Source organism: Myxocyprinus asiaticus, chromosome 42 (assembly GCF_019703515.2).
Source record: "Myxocyprinus asiaticus isolate MX2 ecotype Aquarium Trade chromosome 42, UBuf_Myxa_2, whole genome shotgun sequence".
Classification (NCBI taxonomy): Eukaryota; Metazoa; Chordata; class Actinopteri; order Cypriniformes; family Catostomidae; genus Myxocyprinus; species Myxocyprinus asiaticus.
Window position 1 is genome coordinate 20,968,836 of NC_059385.1, and position 20,799 is coordinate 20,989,634.

At 40.0% G+C, this 20,799-nt stretch overlaps 1 protein-coding gene across 3 annotated transcripts in view; it reads left to right on the forward strand.

The window, feature by feature from the left end:
* The window catches only part of LOC127432407 (transforming acidic coiled-coil-containing protein 1-like), a 53,255-nt gene that overhangs the window by 20,765 nt on the left and 11,691 nt on the right, over window positions 1-20,799 (forward strand). For 2 of the 3 annotated variants that reach the window (XM_051683455.1, XM_051683453.1), the window contains exons 2-3: window positions 10,771-10,874; window positions 17,763-18,771. In XM_051683455.1, coding sequence (XP_051539415.1) covers window positions 10,771-10,874; window positions 17,763-18,771 — 1,113 coding nt within the window. Of the gene's footprint in view, window positions 1-7,523; window positions 8,073-10,770; window positions 10,875-17,762; window positions 18,772-20,799 lie in introns of those variants that run through there. The other variant, XM_051683452.1, reaches the window with a different exon arrangement.

The following is a 20,799-nucleotide window of genomic DNA, read 5'->3' on the forward strand; positions in this document are numbered from 1 at the left end:
TGTGAATATTGGTGTTGCTGTTTTATTATAAAAATAATTCAAATTATACGTAAAGTCCACTCCTTTATTGAAAGGAAAATATTTCGCAAAGAAACAAGATTGTGGCCATGAAGCGTTGTAATGCCTCACCAGTAGCACAAAAGCCCCACAACTGTTTTCATCATCTTGTGGTAAGGAGCAAGAATCACCATTTCTCCAGTATACTCTAAATTCTTTGATCTTCTTGTAACTCAGCCATATACGTCCTCAGTAAATAACTGGAATACACATTGTTTACAGGGTTAATATAACATAAATATTCCTCATGAGTAACATTGGATTGGTCTGCCACAAAAACATACAAAAGTGCTAAAGAAAACAAAATAATGCTGTAGAATTATACTGCTGTTCTTATGCATTAATGCCTTGTTTTTTTTATTAATAACATTTAAAAATAAGACATAAAGATTATGTTATGTTGTGTTATGTTGCACTTAATGTAACAGCTTCTTACACGGAATCAAACGACAGACACCATGAAACAGTGTCAGGTGTTTTGATCAGACAGGCAACATTAAAATCTGTAATCAAGGCTTTGATGGCACAAACACATACTTCCCATTATGCAAATATACGTTTTTAAAAACCTAGTTAAGGTAAAAATAGTGGACTATAACGTCAAACGACACAGGCCAGTGATATTAGCTAAAAAGCAACATGAATCACAAAAGCACTGTAACCAGGACTTTCACCCTAAACATGAGCTTTTATTTTCATCTTTTAACATTAAGTGATGATATTCTTGGTTAGAAATGAGAGAAAATGACACAAACCTTAAATCACAGACTATTTCTGCTGATCGTGTCCGCTTGCTTTTGAAGTTAGCAGGCATCATGGTGCATGTAAACTGAGCATGGTCCTTGACCTCCTGAATAAGCCACACCTCACGTGATGTCATCAGACTTGAAACTCCACATAGTGAAGAGCAGAGAGAATTGAAGCACAAAGGGAAAGAGGTATCGCAAACATTAAAAGGAGCATCGCCAAGAAAAAATGCTTTCCGCAAAGTGAAACTCATGCTTTGTGTTGCAAAAATGTATGCCAAACGGATCTTAATTCTTGGGTTTCATTTACAACATAATAATTTTTTATTTTTATTTTATTTTTTATTTTTTGGCAAAACACAACTTTGTCTTTTGCAATACTTTGTTTTGTTTTGTTTTTTTGTTGGCAAATATATAAGGCATCATATTGACTCCATAAAAGCGGCTCTTGATATAGAACAAACTACAGTTCCAACTTGCAGTTTTAGTGGTACAAAGTCTAGATACATTTTGGAACTTTTACATATTTGAGGATTTCATTGACATTGAACTTTGCATCGTCCTTATATGTTTTTTGTCGCCCAAGAGTTCAGCTAAATCTTTAGGTTTAGAAAATTCACTGAATATATAGCTCATGCTTGTTTTCCTCTTGATCCACGAAAATGTCTCAAACACAGCTGAAACCTTAGTTCTGTTGTCATACTCATTCGGCCCTTTTTCTTCACTGTTAAAATACCCATGCAAACTCTTTTTAACACCACAAATTGCAGTTATTACACTGTGCAGACAGACTAATATCCATATTGTAATCAAAGACTATCAGCACAAAATCTTAATTTCCCATATTAATGTTATTTAACTACTGTTGAGATACACCCTTACTCTGAAGGGAGTAGTTTTTCCTCATGTGAGTTGTTTTTGGACAGCTGTTCTCTCTGTGTCTCAAGTAAAAATAACAATGAATATTCCTGAGCTGAAAATAGACTGGAACTCTGTAAGGCTTTACATAGATTAGAAAAGTCACACACAAAACCAGTAGTAGGTGATCAGTTACAGTATTTTGCAACATTTTTATAACTTGTCATCTGATCTGAATCAAAACAATGATGCTGTCTTTCTTTCTGAAAATGTGATTTCCAGCCATTTTTGGCTCTCAAACGCACACAGTGGAGTGTATCTGTTTGAATATATGTTGATTCAGCCGCATGTATGCTCAGTTCTGACACAAATGTCTGTACTATTGCTATTTCTGCCATCACAGTTATGTAAGATGCCTCTGCTCTCTAATTTGTGTCCTTTTGCCTCAGTCCAGTTCTGTCTATTCTGTTCAGCCATAATCACCTCTTATATTCTTGGACATATAAATCTATAATTTTCTTTCAGTCTGAGTAACTAAACAAGCATTGTTTTATTTAAATACCTTTATTTTTGAAAACCTATAATAACCCTACAAAACCACAATGCAGTAACTATGCCAACATTGAAACTAAGAAAAAGGCTTCAACATTTTTGGATTGTCTCTGTTTTCTCTGAATTTTAACATAGTTGAGCCAAACCCATCTGTCATATCACAATTCTGACAATATGTGTATTGCAGCGTTTTGGATTTGCAGGGCAGCATATTTTATGGCTGTTTCAGATGTGGAAAAGGTTTGGTTCCAAATCCTGCATATGAATATATTGGGAGTTGAAGCATGTTGTTGTCTTGGCTCAAGTAATATTGTAATATCTAAGATGAAAACAGATGAAAGAGTAATCACACCTAGTATAATTATCTCTTCTTGGTTTTGAAAAAGAATAGTTCGAGTCTTTGCTACTGCACTAAAATCTCCCTAGTAGCAGATGTCATCATTCACACTCAACTAAGATTGGATGCTAGGAGCTTAGGAGTTCTCGTGCTGAGCCTAGTGCTTAAGATGGGAATATGATGCTCTCAAGGTTGCCTGAGAGTGTCATTGTTATGATGTGTTAAGTTGGCCTGACATCACAAGTTCATAGGCCCTGGCAGCTGTGCCCATCAAACAAAACTTGCCTGAACAAAAAATAGCTCTCGTCTCAGTCAAATTTCCCTCAAAATGTTTAATTGTTTTGGTTCTCAAAGCAAATGATCCCTGCTGAAAAGACATGATGGTCCATTATGGAAAGCAGGTGTGCTTGTTTTCTCACCAGGTTTTTTAAACTAACTCAACCAACAAGACATCCTTGTTCAACCAACTTCATAGAGATTATGTTGGTTGACCAGCTTTACCAGGTAAGTTTTGCTGGAGAATAACAAAGCTATGCTGGTCCACCAGCTAGACCAGTAACACATCAGAATAAATAAGCATGGAATTCATGCTGGTCTTTTTTTAGCTGGTAAATACATTTTAATGTACTGTAAATATAAATGTAAATATAATGTTTTCCTCTTGTGAAAAGCTACCTAGTTGGATAAAACCTTGTTGAACCAATTCAGACTTTTACTAATTGGATTCATGTAAGTAACAAAGGTATTTCAGGAAAGTAGCAACAATTTACAAGATTATAAAAATCCCATGAGATAAAACCTTGGCTCTATTCTTTTCAAGCATGTCATCAGGATTTCATAACGGCACTGTTGGGAATGGAGGAAGTGGTTTGTAAAAAGTAGTGTTTCATTAGACAAGAGTGAAGCTAGTAATCCACCATCCTGTAAATCAGTACTGAGTGCTGTCTAAGGCACACCCAGAACACAACTGAAATTCTTCACATTTTTCGGTCTTCCCATCTTTTAGTGTCTTTTTCTGGGTTACTAACAAGGGAATTTACTCTTCGCCAAGCTCCACCCCCCTTGGTTACCGTTGCTCGCTCTGACCAGCCTTGCAGAACTCCTCATAGGAATTAATGGGAGACTGCCTTGACAAAATATTCTCTGGAATGAAGAGTGACATTGTAAAGCATGTTTATCTGATGTTTTTTGTAAGCAGAATTGTTAAATTACACAGCAGTTTCAATAAAGACTTTGAAGACTGTGAATCAGAATCAAGGCAAACTATTATAACAATCACATAAAAAGAGAAAGCATCATTTGATGCTGATTACACACCAGATAACATTAGTGTAAGTGAACAGAACTGCTCATAACATCTTATATCACATTCAGTATGATGCTGTGAATGCTTTATTTACTGTCACCTTTACTAAGACCTGAATCAATACATAAATTAATTAATGGTAAGTTATTAGCTTTAATTTACCTTGGAGCAAATGTTGGTGTGCTTGCTGATGTTATACATGTTCATTTGGGAATGAGGGCAGACACAGTTTAATCCTTTGCATGCTCTCCTCAATATTTATTTAAAGATTTTTTTTTAAAAGTAAGAAAAAAACACTGCATGTATCCTTTCTGGGTACCTCGTGTCACTATTACAAGTGACCCAGCAACAATGTTTTTCTTTTTTACATTTTGTGTATAATTTTTGTAAAATTCCGCTTAAAACTACTCAACCACACATTACTCCTATAGACTCAAGGGAAAATTGCTTTTCAGATAAATGGCGACTCGGCAACAGTTGCTGATTATAAGGGGCTTCAGTAGAAAGGAGGAGGCGTGAACCGGCTTAATAATATAAATAATAATTTAATAAACAATTTAAACAAACACACAACCAAAAACCACACAGTACAGCTGCCTGCAATTCTCTCTCTCTCGAACTGTCGTCCCCGGCCACCTTTAACCCTTGCGCGCCCCATCAGGCTGATTGGGGACCGGGTGTGTCTCATTCCAGCCCGGCCCCGCCCTCCTCGGCTCTACACTCCTCCCGGCGTTGCCTCAGGCTGGGGATCCCCCGGCATGACGTACATCCCCCTCCCTACCTCTCCGGGGGGGGCGTGCCTTATGCCCCGACTGCCGGCGGGTCATCCCCGCCTTCCTCGACCTAGGAGGAGACAGGAGGGGAAAAACAACAAAACAAAATGGCGAGGGAAAGGCCAACACGGAGCGACAGAGTGAGAGAGAGAGGAGAGAGAGAAAAAAGAAACTCACCGGTTCTCTGATGTGCCGTCGCGTGGTCCTCGATCACTACTCCACCCTCTCAGGCGGACTGCAGCCGCTCCTCCCCGGGCGGACCGGAGTCAGACCTCCGACCCCCAGCGGACAGAACGCCCCTCCGCGTTCCCGGCGTCCCGTGGGGACACTCCTCCGCCCCTGGCAGCGGCCCTACCACTCCAGGCGGTCGGGGAGTCGCTTCCCTCCTACCCCCGTGGACGGCGGTCTTCTCTCGACCCCTCCGCGTTCCCTGGGGGACGGCAGGGCACTCCTCCGCCCCCGGCAGCGGCTCCCTCGCTCCAGGCGGTCGGGGAGTCCCGTCCCCACTCGCCTCGCGGACGGCGGCCGTTCCCCGCGTCCGGGTGGTCGGGCTACTCCGTCCCCCGTCGGACGGCAGCGGTGCTCCCCTGGGTGGACGGCAGTGTCGAGGACTCTGCAACGGGAAATCCTCCTTCTTCCCAGGTTTCGGCACCAGTGTAAGGGGGTTCAGTGGGAAGGAGGAGGCGAGAACCGGCTTGACAACTTAAATAATAATTTAATAAACAACTTAAACACACAACCAAAAATCACACAGTACAGCTGCCTGCAATTCTTTCTCTCTCTCGAACTGTCGTCCCCGGCCGCCTTTAACCCTCGTGCGCCCCATCAGGCTGATTGGGGACCGGGTGTGTCTCATTCCAGCCCGGCCCCGCCCTCCTCGGCTCTACACTAATATATTATTGGTCAGAAACACTTTTAAGGTGAGGCTTAGCGTAGTAGGGTCAATTTGTATTTCTTTATACCACGATCATGGTAGTTTACTCACAGCCTGTGGATCCAGCCCAGAGCTTCAACGACTTCAATCTGTGCTGCTCTGTAAACGTGAACTCTGTAATTAGAAGCACAGATGCACACTCCCTCAGGACTTTTACCTGGGACCCAAACTGTCTGAGAAACTGCCAAATTTAGGTCTGCTTGGCTTTCTTGATGTCTAATAGGAGAACTTTTATGTCTTGTGAACAGGACATTTTCTTAGTTCAACTGACTTGTGCCCAGTCATTGTTTTGGGGAAAGGGGGCAACATTTCTCAGACTTTTAAGTTATTCTCAGCCATGCTTTCTTTAGTGGCCTGTTTTTCTTTTGTTTCGTGTCTTTTCTTTGATTCCGGCTACTGTGGTGTCTCCTGCCAAGTTTCCCATGTGTGTTTGAAATGTGAGACCTTCTTGCACAGTCTTTCACAGTTTGCATAATGGAATCTTAGCCTCATATCCTGAGCATGTGGTATTAAAAACCTCCAAAATGCTCCACAACGTATATGGGTGGTCCTTCTTTAGAAAGTTCTACACCAACCAAAACCCACCCTTCCTTTTCTTTCATATTCCATCTCTTTGCCAAGACATCAAACTCATACTCTCATTTAGATGGGTGATTAAATAACATGCCTGTCACATTATGTTAAAACCTTCTCCCCAGATTTGAAAAACACATCAAAGCTTCATACAGAAGATGGTCACATTTCAAGCAGTTCTGGTAATGTCATACAGGCTTCCAAAGCAATTTTGTTTCTGTTTTCTCATTCAACTGTGTCTCAAAGAATGAGTTATGCATATTTGCAGCTCTCTAATGTGGAATGACCCATCTTCTCAAAAGAGATCAGTTATGTAAGTTGAGGAACATCTGCTTTTCATGGTCCAGTAGAGGTTTCATAAAGATTTGATCTCTGAGTTCACAATATTTTTGCACTCACACTGTCGATACATTTAGTCAAAGCTAAATTTTTTGAGTTAAAGCCTCCAGAACTCTGCTCTGGTGTGGCTCAGCTTTGTGATGGCAACAACCAGCAACACAGTCTCAGTGGGTCTTTATTTTTAGACTGCTAACAGTGATCAAAGGACATTGTGATGAGGCAAGATCTTGGTGCGGTATCCATGGACTGAATGTTTGAGCAAGGTTTATTTAAATAAGAATAATTATGTAATCTGAACACCAAGTGTACTTTGGAAACTGAAGGCATTAGTTGTGCCTTTAGATATAAATGGCTTGTTTTCTCAATTTGTATAGGTAGAATTAGTAACGTATTGGCCAGGCTGATTAATTGTCCAACACTTGGCTATTCTGAAGTTACCAGCACCTGAAAACCTCCATTGGTCCACCACTAGGTAGAATCCCAAGGATGAGCATTGTTGTTTTCTAAAATCGTACTCTGAAGGTTTGCCTGTTTAAATTCTGATATCCATTTGTCAAAATGGTTTGGCATCCAAAGGTGCTTTTTTTTCTTTTCCACTTTTTATTTGATCAATCTTCTCTTTGAAAGAGATGTTGGTTTGAGTACAAATTAGTCATGGGAACACTGAGTCCCCGAGGCATTCCACTGTGGTCATTCCAAACAGGTAGCAAAGTGTCTGTGCACATGCGTGTCTGTGTGAAAGCAAGAGTGAGAGAACAGGTTTTACTGGTTGTGAGCCAGAGCTCAAGGCTAGAGATGGTTAATGGAAAAAAGACTGAGGAGGAGCTCAGCCCTGCATTCCACAGTCTCCCTACCGAAACCATGGAGCCCCCATCTCCCTCCCCTTCAGCTTTGGTTTGTGTTCCCTTATTCTGATTTTCATATGAGAGAGGCAGTTCTGCTTTGGAAGGAAGCTACCATTCCTACACCGCAGGGGCTGCTGGGTCAGCCACATCAGAGAAGCAAGCAGTCTGAACTCTTCTCCCCCTGTTTGCTTCTACTCAATAGTCTAATCCTGAAAGGGAGGGGGACGGGGGAGTTATCTGGCAGCCAGCTGATCTTTGCTGTGGTATTCTGCACTCTGAGAGCCAAGAGAGAAAGGAGGCAGAGTCAACTTGTCTGCACTCAGATAGAGGAAGCCGAAAGAAAAACTGAACATCAACAGTTGCATGAGAGGTTCCACACACAGCAGGAAGCACAGAGGCTTTGCGACGAAAACATGAAGCTCAGCTTTATGACCACGTGAAGTTCTGCCTGCCACTGAGAAAAACATCTGCAAGAGAGGAGGGGAGTTAAAGAGGGAAGGAGACAGTGACTCACTTGTTTGGATTCATCCAGAGGGTGTTTCTGTAGACATTTGGCAGATCACGAGCAAGATTTCAGAGATGTCTTGGCTGTCACCCGTACAGTGGGCCAAGTGGACCTGGTCGGCAGTTAGGGGAGGAGGAGAGGAAGATGCAGAGACGGATTTGTGGATGGATGGTGAGCCCCTCACGGAAGAAGCGCAAAGGGCTCTGACAGGAGATCAAGAGGAGGATGAAAGGTCACATGGTTGCAGGCAAGTCTAGAACCTTGTGTCTGGTGAACTCCCCACAATGCCCAAGGAAATAAGATATGCTCTAGCAGAGGGGTACAAAGCTGGGGGTTTGGGGTGCTTTTATGAGAGGAAGTGGAAGAGGATATCTGTTCTTTACGATGTCCTTTCCTAAATCAAATCCTTACCTATAGTTAAGAGAACCAAGAAACGGATCCAAGATCAGTCCAACCTTTGAAAAGCTGCCTCCACTGCCACCTGTTTGAGTCAGATGGAGGTGTTAACTGTAATGAATTGCTGTGCATCCACCAAAGGCTTAACGGTCAGCCACAAGGATCAAGGCAGCCAAAGATCAGAGGCTCTGAATGCTGATGACTGTTGGTAATCTAGTAATGGTTGGTGAATGTAGTGTGTACACATGTTTGTTCATCAGCATGTATGTGTTTGTGGGCGTTTTCAGCAGTTTGGGGGGGTTTCCTTAGGAAGTGTGCATGGGTCAGAATTTAGCTGTTAGACTAATGTGTCCCTGTGCTCAGATAAAGATCAGAATCTAACCGTTCTCCTCTCCCAGCCCCCCAACTGTGACATAGCTCACTTCCATGCCTGCAGATAACACTGTCTTTGCCTGCACTGCTTTCTTTTGTTCATAGTTAGGAAACGTTTTTGTCTATGCACAGTTTTACCTTTGTATATATTTAGGTTTTTCAAATGTTTAATTAATGGTGATTGTTTAGGCATTACTATTGTTCATATCTAGGGTAAGGGATTTGAACAAATAGCTAGGGTATACTTAATTTTTCATGTGCAGTTACGTCTCACATACATTCGAATTCTCAGCCTTTCAAAGAATTGTGTTTTGACATCGAGCCAAAATGGATCCATGCCAAGCAAAAATCTCACTAAATCTCAAAAACGGTTGGTCAAGTTTACGATCAATATTTCAAATCAGCAATAACATTTGACAATACTGTAATCATAAATTGTGCTATTTTACCTCATATTATGCTAAAAAAAATTGTATAGCAAATGCGCATGCTCGTTCTTGAGTTGATCAACAAGCGATGTCTGTATCTAAAAGGTGATTGGCTCATTTACCTTTAAGGCGGGACTTCCTTTCTACATCCGTTGACCATTGGGTGCTTAGAGCTTCTTGGTTGAGCATTCCAGTTTCTCCTATTCATTTTAATAGAAGTGGGCCCGTCTTTGCTAAATGGTCTCTGGCTGTACGTGGACAGTGTGCGTGTACTGAGCTTATGATAAAATGTGTGTGACGTGCATTATGTGTGATACATACCGGCATGCGAAACAATTGAAGTATACTTTGGCTTTAAGTATTAAACTTTGGTGTGTAACTGGTTCTGCACAGTTTGTGCTACATATGAATTGTACCTCGAATGTCATTTGTTAAGGAAATGTGTGCTATTTCTTTCTAAGCAATTTGATGTACGATATTTACCTCGCAGACCATAAAGAGTGGGTGTGTTTGGGGGGGCAACCTCCAACCACATAGCAACACACTAAAAACCAGTCAGCATCTTGGCAACCACATAGCAACACCCTGTCCATCACCCATAACACAGTGTTGCTAAGTTTGGGGAAGGCAAGCGCAACTCACATTTTCTTCAGAAAATGTAAAAATCTAACTTATAGATTTTTTAGTTTCTAAAGTGTTTAACTAATCTGTATCTTCTGGGTGAGAATTACATTTTGTTTTGGTTCACCTAAGCTCTGTTGTTGACATCCTGTCTATGTGCTGTTTTCTGCTGACATTCCTTTTGCTAAAGGATTCCTTTCCTCATGCTTTACAGCCTAAGAGACTACTGCCAATTAATCACTAAACAAACCTGAACAATGGCCCAAAAGACTTGCAAATACACTTGTAAAAGTACTCAGGAACCCACCCACATATTCTTTAGATGGGGCTAGCTGAGTTAAGACCATAGATATGAGTTGAGCAGGCAGGGACTTTTTTGAAGAACACAGTGATTTAGTGTTTTTAGCGAGTGGTTTATGTAGGTTTTGGTTATGCTCATTTCCGAATGTGTGGTGGTTGGTTTGGAGTAACAATAGAACAGGATTGACATTTCGCAACACTTTTGTTCTACACCTTTTCATGGCGCTACCATCAAGAGGTTCATCTATGGTCTGTTGTTTTTGTTTCTGTGAACCAAACTAATAACGATTACCTCCCTAACGGTATTGTGGGACTGCAGGTGGTCCAGCGCAACAGGACTGGGCAGTTTTCCCAGACTTGGGGACCGATTACACACACAGTGAGCGCACACACACACATAAACACACCAGATTCACATTTCTTCCCTTTCAGCTCAGGCTCATGGCCATTACGCTGTCCTGCGAGTATGGTAATCTTGAAAGCTCTTCAGTGTGACCTCACAAAAACACATATGAGCATATGTGTAGAGCAAACCTTCAGGATAGACTCGAATGTATTGGTATAGCAGCTAGGGAAACATTGTTATTATTTAATGAGGACATCATGTGCTTAGACCAGTTTTGTTTCACCCAAGGCTAAAGCTTTGAGCAATATGTGCGAATTGTTTTGTTGAGTATTGATGTCATTTACAAAATGCTCAAACTGATCTGAGAACAGCACTGTCCATCGGATTCAAATCAAGCAGTGCCAAATAACCAGTGCAATGCCAACTAAGTACAGATCTGAGAACTGGTCTGTGACTAACCACACTGTTTCTCTTCCCTTCAGTTCAGATTCAGAGGGCCAATTTGAGACACCTGAAAGTGAGACCCCTGTTCATCAGCCACTGAAAGAGCCGACAGCACCTGGTCTACCAGTTACAGAGAGCACAGGTAACAGGAAACTTCCTATAACTTTTAATGAGTGAGAGACATTAGTTTAAAAATGGTAGACTCAAAAATGGCACAGAGCAGCTGTCGTTACACATGCCTTTTCCTCTCATATCATACAATGTTGCCATGGCAACAGGAGGAGAGTATGTTTCTCAGTGGTTTTGTTTGTTTGATTTGAGCTGATCTTTTAGAATCCTCTTTTTATGCAATATATTGTTCATAATGGCAGTTCTTGGCATTTAAAAGTAGTATAGGGAAGTCTGGTTAATTTTAGTGGTTTGTTTGAAAGAATCAGTTCAAAAACATGATTCACCATAGCTTAGATTCGTTCCCCGAATTCCCACGCAGCATTCCAATATTTTCTTTCAAACAAATCTGTCCCTGACAGTCTAGTGATTTACAAACACTTTGTGAATCTTTTCAATTAAATCATTAAAAAGAAAAATTGTATTCGCATCTTAAACATCAATATTGAAAAGGCTTGTCAAATAAAAACTAGATCTTAATTAGAAAAAATATATATTTTAAACCTAGAGACAGTCCTAATTATTTTTGACCATGTGAGCGCTGCGCCAGTCAGCTTTGATCAACGTTCTTTACCTTTTTCTTGTGTAGAACAGTTACTATTTACTTAAAAGACACTGCAGCCTAGTTTTCTTTAGATTTTCCTCTATGCCATCGGACACGTGTTCAGATGCAGGGAAGTGTACCTTATCACTGTAACTAAAAACAGCTGAACTTCCCCTGCCTCTTTTTAAGGAATTTATCTGCCCATAAAAACCTCATAAACGCTCTAAAATTTGACTCGTCACTACCGTTAAGCGCATACACGAAAACACATGTCTTTTCCTATTGTTTCTTCTGATTTTAGTCTCTAGATGATGTTTTAATGAAGTTTTCCAATTATTTCTTCAGTGAAGAAGAGTTTCGATTTATAAGTATTCAGCAGTATTATTTCATATCAACCTCAGCCTGAATCAAATCAGCGCAAACAGTATTAGTTACGTATGTGTAATGGAGTGGAGGAGGTTTTGAGGTTGGAAAATAGAGGTTTGGGTAAAGAGAGGCCCATGACCCAGTGTGGGAGCAGTGCACAGCTTGGAATTCAGGGGTTTGGTGTTGAACAAAAGTGTCAGCATCTCTCAGAGCACGCTTACCAATAGGCAAGGTCATAGACCTAGAGTGGAGAACATCATGCGATTAATTATTTTCTCTGAATAACACACACAGACAGACACTCTAAACACACATTTGCATTGCATTGAAATAGGGTTGGGATTTTGGGTTAGTTATCAGGCTTGCTAGCTCTTGCTAGCACCCTTTAAACTGTTCCTTTTTGTTAACACTTTACAATAAGGTTGAATGCATTATCATTAACTAGTGCAATAGATAACATGCATGAACACTGAGCAATACTTTTACAGCATGTATTATTAAATGTTAATTTCAACATGCATTTTGAATTTTTTTACAAATGCATTGCTCATGTTTCCATGGGTTAATGCATTACAAACTAACATCAACTAACAATGAACAATAGAATGTTTATTCATTTGAATTCACCAAGATTAATGAATGCTGAGAAAAACATTGTTCATCATCATTGCTAATAATACCTAATACATTAATGTTAACTTATACAATCTTATAGTAAAGTTTGACCTCTTCATTCATTCCTCAGTAAACTTTATTTCTGGCATAATTCATAAAAATTAAGCATTTTTGCGAGTTTTGTGACTTTTTTTCTAAAAGCTGCAGTGTGCTCTGAGCTAACAGAGGCAGCTGTGCTTCGCCTACGTGTCATAGCTTAGGACGCTCGCTCAGAAAGACAGTAGCCTAAGTCTCCAGCAGAAAGCACAATCCAATTTCCATCACAGACATCCCCATCCTCAAACTGTCTCACAGCTGTACACACACACAAACAGAGCCAATTATGGCATGGTACACACGTCTGGTAAACATGTTTTCATGCCTAGCCATGCTTTCGCCAGAACTTGTGGTTATGTAAACAGACGTCTTTATGTGTCCCTTCCACCCAGGCACTAAATCCAGCTGCACCCCGAATGTAAAGTCTAACATAAACTCTGATGCCTTCCGTGCTCAGCAGACATCAGAGAATATGAATACGATTGCGTAACTACCATTATTTACGGTCCTCTCCCCTTCCCGCATCAGTTGCACCCAGTGACTTTGTTAGCATTTAATGTAGTTTAATCTATTATTTACAGTCGATTAAATTTTTTTTTTTTAATCTTTACTACTGTATGACAAGTTCAGTCATTCATGGTGTCATTTTCAACAGTTTATGTTGCACTCAAACTTTTTTTGTGATCTTTAATGAACAAATTGACTAATGTGTTGTAACAGATTTGTGCATGTGCTTGGAATGAATTTTGTCATTATTTTGACTCTATTACACTATCAAAACTGTCTCCACAGGGTGGAGATGAAGTATTTGTGTTTTGAATTTATTAGCTCATGCTGTCCGAAGCAACATCTGCTCTGTTTTGATGAAATAAATATTGCAGAGACATCACAATCCCAACAAAAAGAGGATGCTTGAGTCACGGTCACTAGCGCTGTTTGCAAAACCAGTCACATTCTGTCAGATGAAATTCTCGGTCTTTGGTGTGGAGTGTTCAAACTGCATCCTTTGCTTTAATAGCCTGAAAGCCTCTAGTTCTGTAGGAAAATAACATCCATGTCATTTTGCTATGATACAGCCTCAACTCCAATTTAAAGGTACACTACAGAGGATTTCTTGTGAAATTTTAGTAAAAATAGCATTATTGAGCTAAAACACAGACACACACACACACACACACACACACACAAAACACGTTCAAAATGGTGTTCTTGCCTTACCACCCACTACGGTAAGCATCAAATTATGATTTACAGTCAGCGCTGTGGGGTTTGATTTGGCGGGAAATTTCAGGCTTCAGTGATTCATCCTTATATGTTTACGACATAAACATATAAACACAGGAAAGAAGGTCTGGTGGCAGATGTGCTGCTTGTTTAGACAACATATTTTCTGGATATAAGTCTTGTAGGACTTTCTTCTCACTATCTGTCAGTACATTTACAGGCATGTTAAAAGTTTTATTTCAGTCAGATTAAAACAATAACTCGTCTTTTAAAATGTTATGTAACCGCTTTAGTCCGACTGAAATTGTTCCAGTCCAATTTTAGCAAAGTTGGACTGACAGACCAAGATAATGCAATAATAGCTTGGCTTCCCTCACCATGTATTCAAGTTAACCGGACCACAATTGAACTTGCCATTGTGTGCTTGCTCCAAAAGACAGAGGTGACACACAACGGATGTGTTTGACGTCCTTCCATCAAATATTCCTTTTTAAAAGGCTTCTTAACTAGCTTAGCCAGCAAGACTTAATTACCAGGAAGACCATACTGGTTGACCAGCATTTTTGGCTGTTGAACAGCATGGCTAGGCTGTTCAGCACCAAACCAGCATAAACCAGCATGGTCTAAAGCTGGTCTTTTCAACAGGATAGGCATTAGGAACAATATTCCCAGTTGGTCTGAGCAGCCCAGTTCGAACCTACAACCTGTCGGACACCAGCCTAGATCTTTAATCACTAAACTATGCTACCCAATTTTAATTACCTTTGACTCCCAAAATTGAAAACAGTAATGTATATAAAACAAACAGAAACTTGCTGTTTTGAAAAAGTTGGCATAGAATGTATTTAGGGGCCAAGCACTGAAAGTGCATAGGCACCTATTGTAATCGTTAGTGTTCTTTTTATTTTTCTTCTTCTTCCGCCATTGAGTCTATGGCTGCCCATAGAACTGTATGCGGGAAAGTTGTGAAATTTGGCACACAGATAAAGGACAGTCTGATCATTAACTGGAGCAAATTTGGAGTCTCTAACTCAAACCCTCTAGCGCCACCAACAGCCCAAAGCCCGTTTATGCTAATAACGTTTGAACCGTAAGTGCTAGAATCAAAATTCTTCCGCGATTTTGAATTTTTCGAATGACGTACTTTTTCGAACTCCTAGACCATTCGTCCGATTTGCATGAAAATTGAACCAGATCATCTTCAGACCAGGCTAACAAAAAGATTTCAAGATTTAATTTTTTTTGGAATTCAAGTTGATTAGTCAAACGGTTCTCAAATAATACGTGAACAAATTAAATGTAGAACACGCCAAATTGGACATGAGGCTATATCTCCGCAACACTTTAGCGTATTCACACCAAACTTGGTGTATTATGATAACCATGACCTGAGGGTACCTGCACAGTTTTGGCACAGCACCTCCTGAAAAATGCACATTTTTGCTTATAACTTCTGAACGGTTCTGCTAATCTACTAATCTGGTTTTGTTACAGTCTGTGTATGATGCCGAGTTGAATGATACCAAATGTTCCTATGTCAGCCATTTTGGGCATTGCCCATTTGAATTTTATTGTAAAATGCTTTATTTTCCAAATGCATTGACATATCATTATGAAACTTGTTATGTGTCATTGGCACAATACCCTGAAGGTACTCAAAAAGTTTTGGGACAGCGCCACATTCTGGTCAAAAGTTATACCAAATTTTCATAAAATGCTAATAGCTTTTGATTACTTTGTGCTATTGTCATGAGACCAGTCTTGTTAGATTTTGTGGGTTATGCTGAGAACGTGGATACCAATTATGCCATGATCAATCGAACTTCCTGTCCGCCATTTTGAAATCCCTTAAAAACCTACTTTTTCAAACTCCTAGAGCGTTTGTCAGATTTTTTTCAAAATCAGATCAGACCACCTTCAGACCATGCCGACAAACAGTTATGGATTTCGTGTTGATAGACCAAACCATTTTCGTTTAAAACAACAATGAATATGATGGCACGGTGCCAGAATGGTTTTCAGGCTCTACCTCATGCTTTGGGTATTGACATGAAAATGTATGTGTCATGACCACACCTTGACCACACCATATTAATTTGGTGACAGCGCCACCTGTTGGTCAAATGTAATAAGCTTTTATGTCCCAATGCAATTGATAGTATTCATGGTTTTTCAACCATTTTGCCTAAAATCATGACCAGATTGCTTTTTAATTACTTATTTTTTGCCATTGTTATGCCTAATAATGGCTGATGTGCTTGGCCCCTTAATTGCTGCTTGCAGCTATATTTAGAATTGGATTGTGAAAGAGAGATGGTGCTTTTCATCTCTGTCTAAAAGTTAAGACACTGCAGAAATTAGCTAATCCTGTCCATGAATGTAGAGGAGGAGCCTTGACCTCTGAAAGTGATGACAGCGATGACCGCGGAGACAAGTGCGGATCAGAATGTTTTTGGTGTCCTCGAAGAAAAGGGCTGGCAGCCATCTCAGTAAACAGTGAAGGATGATGTAGTAGCGGATATGTAGCGACACAAAGAGGAAAAAAAAGCTTAACCTTGGCAAAAGCAAGAGGTTTGGACATGGACATTGGAGAGGACTCCGAGAATTTGGAAGGTCTGTGGGAGAAATATTGTCACTACAGTGCTGAAACCTGTAATTGTGTCTCTTTCATGCAGGAAAGCCAAGTTTCCTAAAGTGCTGGTTAGTTAAGTACAAGTTCCTGTTTTTCAAATGATCGCAATTCAAAAATATGTCCAGTAGAAAACATTGTACTAGATTAAAGATATTACTAACTATTGCCTTGCATGCAGTGAAGGTGATTTTTGGAACTTTGGGCCTGTGGAATGTTTCCGTGGTTTTCATGTATGGAATGGCACAATGATGTTATGACTGGATCAGTCCCTCTGCAACTTGTGGTTAAGTGCCTTAGTCAAGGGCAGAATGGTGATGGCTTTTGGCTTGCTTCTTACAGGGACTGAACTAGCATCCTTATGGTTACCAGTCTTAGGCCTTAACCACTACCACACACCACCCAAATAAAAAGCTGCCAGCCAGGCACGAACTCAAATCGCTCACATGAACAGCTTAATATGTTAAAGCACTAAATGTGTAGGCCTACAGCTGAAACTCCACACAGTATTACACATGAAGAACTTGTTATATAGACTCTATATAATGGCATAAAAGTTGTAGCATTAGTGCTTTCCTTCTCCCTCTTTACTGAATTGTACCAAATGTGTCAGATTTAATGATTTACAGTATTTCAACTCTGAGACACAGTCTCCTGATCAATGGACATGTTCTCTCTTGCATGTAAATACTGTATTTAGAACAGATAACAACAAGCACTTTCCAAAGCTGTCTTAATTGGAGGTTAGCGTGAAGTCACACATCTCATTTATAAATAGAGTGTCTTCTACTGTCTCTTAGCAACAGGCTGTTTCATCAAAACTCAAAGATGACTGCCAGCATGATGATTAGTCAATGGCTACATTATCAGTGATGACATTGTTTTAGTCATTGATTCTCAAGGTGTGATTTGTTACCCTCTAGTTACAGCTTAAACTGGTGCAGTTCTCACATTTTTTTCCATTTAACGACACAGAAAGGCCAGACATCTTTCAAGTACATCCAAAATGGAAGTACTGAAATGTCCATCCCATTTTTGTGCTTAATTCTTAGTCATAGCTGTCCTGTTAAGTTTTTTATGCCTTTTGAAGACAAAGAAAGGAAGGCTATTGTTGAAAAGTGACATTTCCTGCCTTTTCTGTTGTAAGGAAGACTGTCCTTCAAATACCCTCCATAGGTTGAACAATACAGCTTATGTGTTCTAAGAACATGTGAAAGGTAAATTGGAAAACTCCAAAAATACTAGATAGAAATATGGTATTAGGTGATCATGCTGTTATATGCACTTACTTATTATTGTATATTTCATCAGAATTGTTGACTATCAGGGTTTAATTTCCAGAAATTAAAGACCTTAAAAACCAAAACTACTACTTCTACTGTCAACAGGTTTCCCAGAAGATGATGTAAATCAGTTGACCTCCATCATCACCCAAAGCCTCACCCTGACTGAGACCTTTCCTGAGGATGTATTTGCCCCGGGCCTGCAGCAGACCAGTGTCAACCCCAGCTTGACCCTGAAACCCAGGAACCAGCCTTCCTCTGCTGTCATGGATGTGGAACAGCCATATCCTGCTGAAGCAGGTCTGACAGTTGATGCAGAGCCCATCTGCAATGGTCATATTGAAGAACCATCCCCCAAACCACAAAACAAGTCCCTCAAACCTAGACCTCCTTCCCTCAAGGTGAAGGCCCCACTTAATGGCGTAGACCCCAACGAGGTGGATGACGATCCACCGATTCTTCCAAAAGAAAGCTACAACTTTGACAATGATCAGTTTGACGACAAAATCATTCCTTTTGCCACTGGAGGTTCTAAGTTGCAGAACTTTCCACCTGCCAATGCCAGTATTCCCAAATCAGAACTAACAGACGAAACATCAATGCAGCCAGTTAAGTTGGAGTTTGGACTTGATGATGGCAAAGCCAAGAAACGTCCACCCAAGAGGCTTGGAAAGAAGGCAAGCAGCAAGCTGGCTTCTCCAAAAACTCAGAGACCGAAAGCTGCAGAAACAACAGTCCCACTGCCAGAGACTTCATCAGAACAAGACCAACCACCATCTCAGAATGCAGCCCCCATGAATGTTGATGATATTCCAATTCCTAAGAAATCCTACAACTTTGACCCGAATCAGTGGGATGATCCCAACTTTAATCCTTTCGGAGGGAACAATAAACTTGGCAATTCAATGACACTCCCTAAAGGATCGTATAATTTTGACGCTGATAACTTTGATGATTCTGTTGATCCTTTTAAGCCACCAAAGAACTTAGGAGGAGGTGACACGATTAAATCAACGACTGAGAAGCTAACAGACAAACACAAACCAGAGGGAACTCTGGAGCAGAGGAAGAAAGCCGGGCAGTCACCAAATAAAAACAAAGACAGGATCATCACGTGAGTCCCAATTAAGTTGCCAGATGCTGAAAGTACTGTGTATTGCAACTTTTTGATGGCCTTCTGTCGTGTCTATACCTGGCTGTATTTGAAGCTAACAGTTCTACGTAAAATTAGCAAACAGGAGAGGTTTTCTTTTTGAATTGTCAGTACGCCCCCTTCATTTTCAAAATCACTGTCTAATCTTGTCTTTCCTGTGGCATAATCGTATTTCATAGTTATGTGTTCAGCCTATTTATGAAATTTCGATCCACTCTATTCAAGGTTACAGTAGTTTTTTACCCACTGTTGCTGTTTAAAAGTTTCCACACTTTTCCATCCCTTTGTCCTCTGTTAAACAATCACATTCACTCAACAAACTAACGCCTATTTGTGTATAAAAGCCAGGAAGCTAAAACTCACTCCTACTTGTTTTCTTCATGCTCCTCTCTTGCCCTCTAATGTCATACGACACGTCCCCCTCTCCACATCCCCTCCTCTCTGTGTCTGCTTCCTCTCTTCCTCACTGTCATACTATCCTCAGGACCACTGAGCAAGCATGGTTTCTCTGTTTTCTATTGTAAGTATCCTCTCCTGCCCTCATTTCCTATAACTTTCACTGTTATCTCTTCTGTCCCATTGCATGTCATGAGCTCTGCAAAGCACTGAGCTGCCCTCTGGCTCTAAATCATATATCAGTCCTCCAAACAAACTAGGGCAGGAGTTGTACTTTATTTATTATATTCTAACTGTCGAGGCTGACAGTATTGACTTAGTCCATGGGCTATTGATAATGATTTTGTACTATGAACCTCTCATCATGGTGATCAGCATACAAATGGTCTCTTTCCCAAATACCCAAACAGTGTTAATAACTAGCATACATCAGTTTTTGCATTTTAGTTATGTAGGCTCTGTTTTTTTTTTTGTTTTTTTTTCTAAAATACAATGACAGTTATTATTTTTATTAGTGGTTGACTGATATCAAGAATGCAGGCTTAGCAATAGCCAACTTAATGCTGAAATAAGTATAGTATGTAACACAATTTAAAGGTGTGAGTAATTTTTTGCTTTGCTGGCCAATTCGACAGTGGTTTTGGACTTTATATTGATACGTGTCACTATGGATGCAGCATCAATTAAAAAAATATTCCAGGTTCAGTAAAAGTTAAGCTCAACTGACAGCATTTGTGGCATAATGTTGATTATCACAAACATTTATTTCGACTTGCCCCACCTTTTCTTTAAATAAAGCAAAAATCGAAGTTACTGTGAGGCACTTACAATGGAAGTGAATTGGGACCAATTTTTGGAGGGTTTAAAGGCAGAATTGTGAAGCTTGTAACTTTATGAAAGCACTTACATCAGTTCTTATTTTAAATCGCATGTATTATTTGAGCTGTAGGGTTGTTTAAATCACAATTTTTTACAGTCATTTTAGGGTTTTGGAGTTTTTTGACATTTAATCATCATGGCAACAAAGTTGTAAAATTGGCTACAACTTTACACAGAAAAGGTTAGTAGACCTAAGTGATTTTATCACACAAATCATTTTAACACACATATTGTATACATCTTGTGGCTATACTTTTGAAACAGTGAGTATTTTAACGTTTATGGATTGGCCCGTTCACTACCACTGTAATCTCTATTTTTGCTTTTTTTTTTAAAGAAAAGGTGGGGCAAGTCAAACTTAATTTTTGTGGTAATCAACATTAAGTCACAACTGCTGTCAATTTAGCTTATCCTGGAATATTCCTTTTAAAAGCAAAAGCAAACATATTTGGTTTCTGAGACCTTGGTAGAAATACCCTATTCTTATCTTATTAATATTTGTGACCCATGATACATTTCTTTCACAACCAAAAGCGATTAAAGTGGGTTACCAAGAAAAAGTGAGTAGCATTTGCAGATGAATGCAAAATTTCTGATATTAAAATTAAAACTATGCAGAATACTTACATGAAATTTACCTAAAGCAATTTGAAAACCGAAAATGTGCATTATCCACTGACAAACCTGTCAGTAGATTTTGGAACTTACACCTGT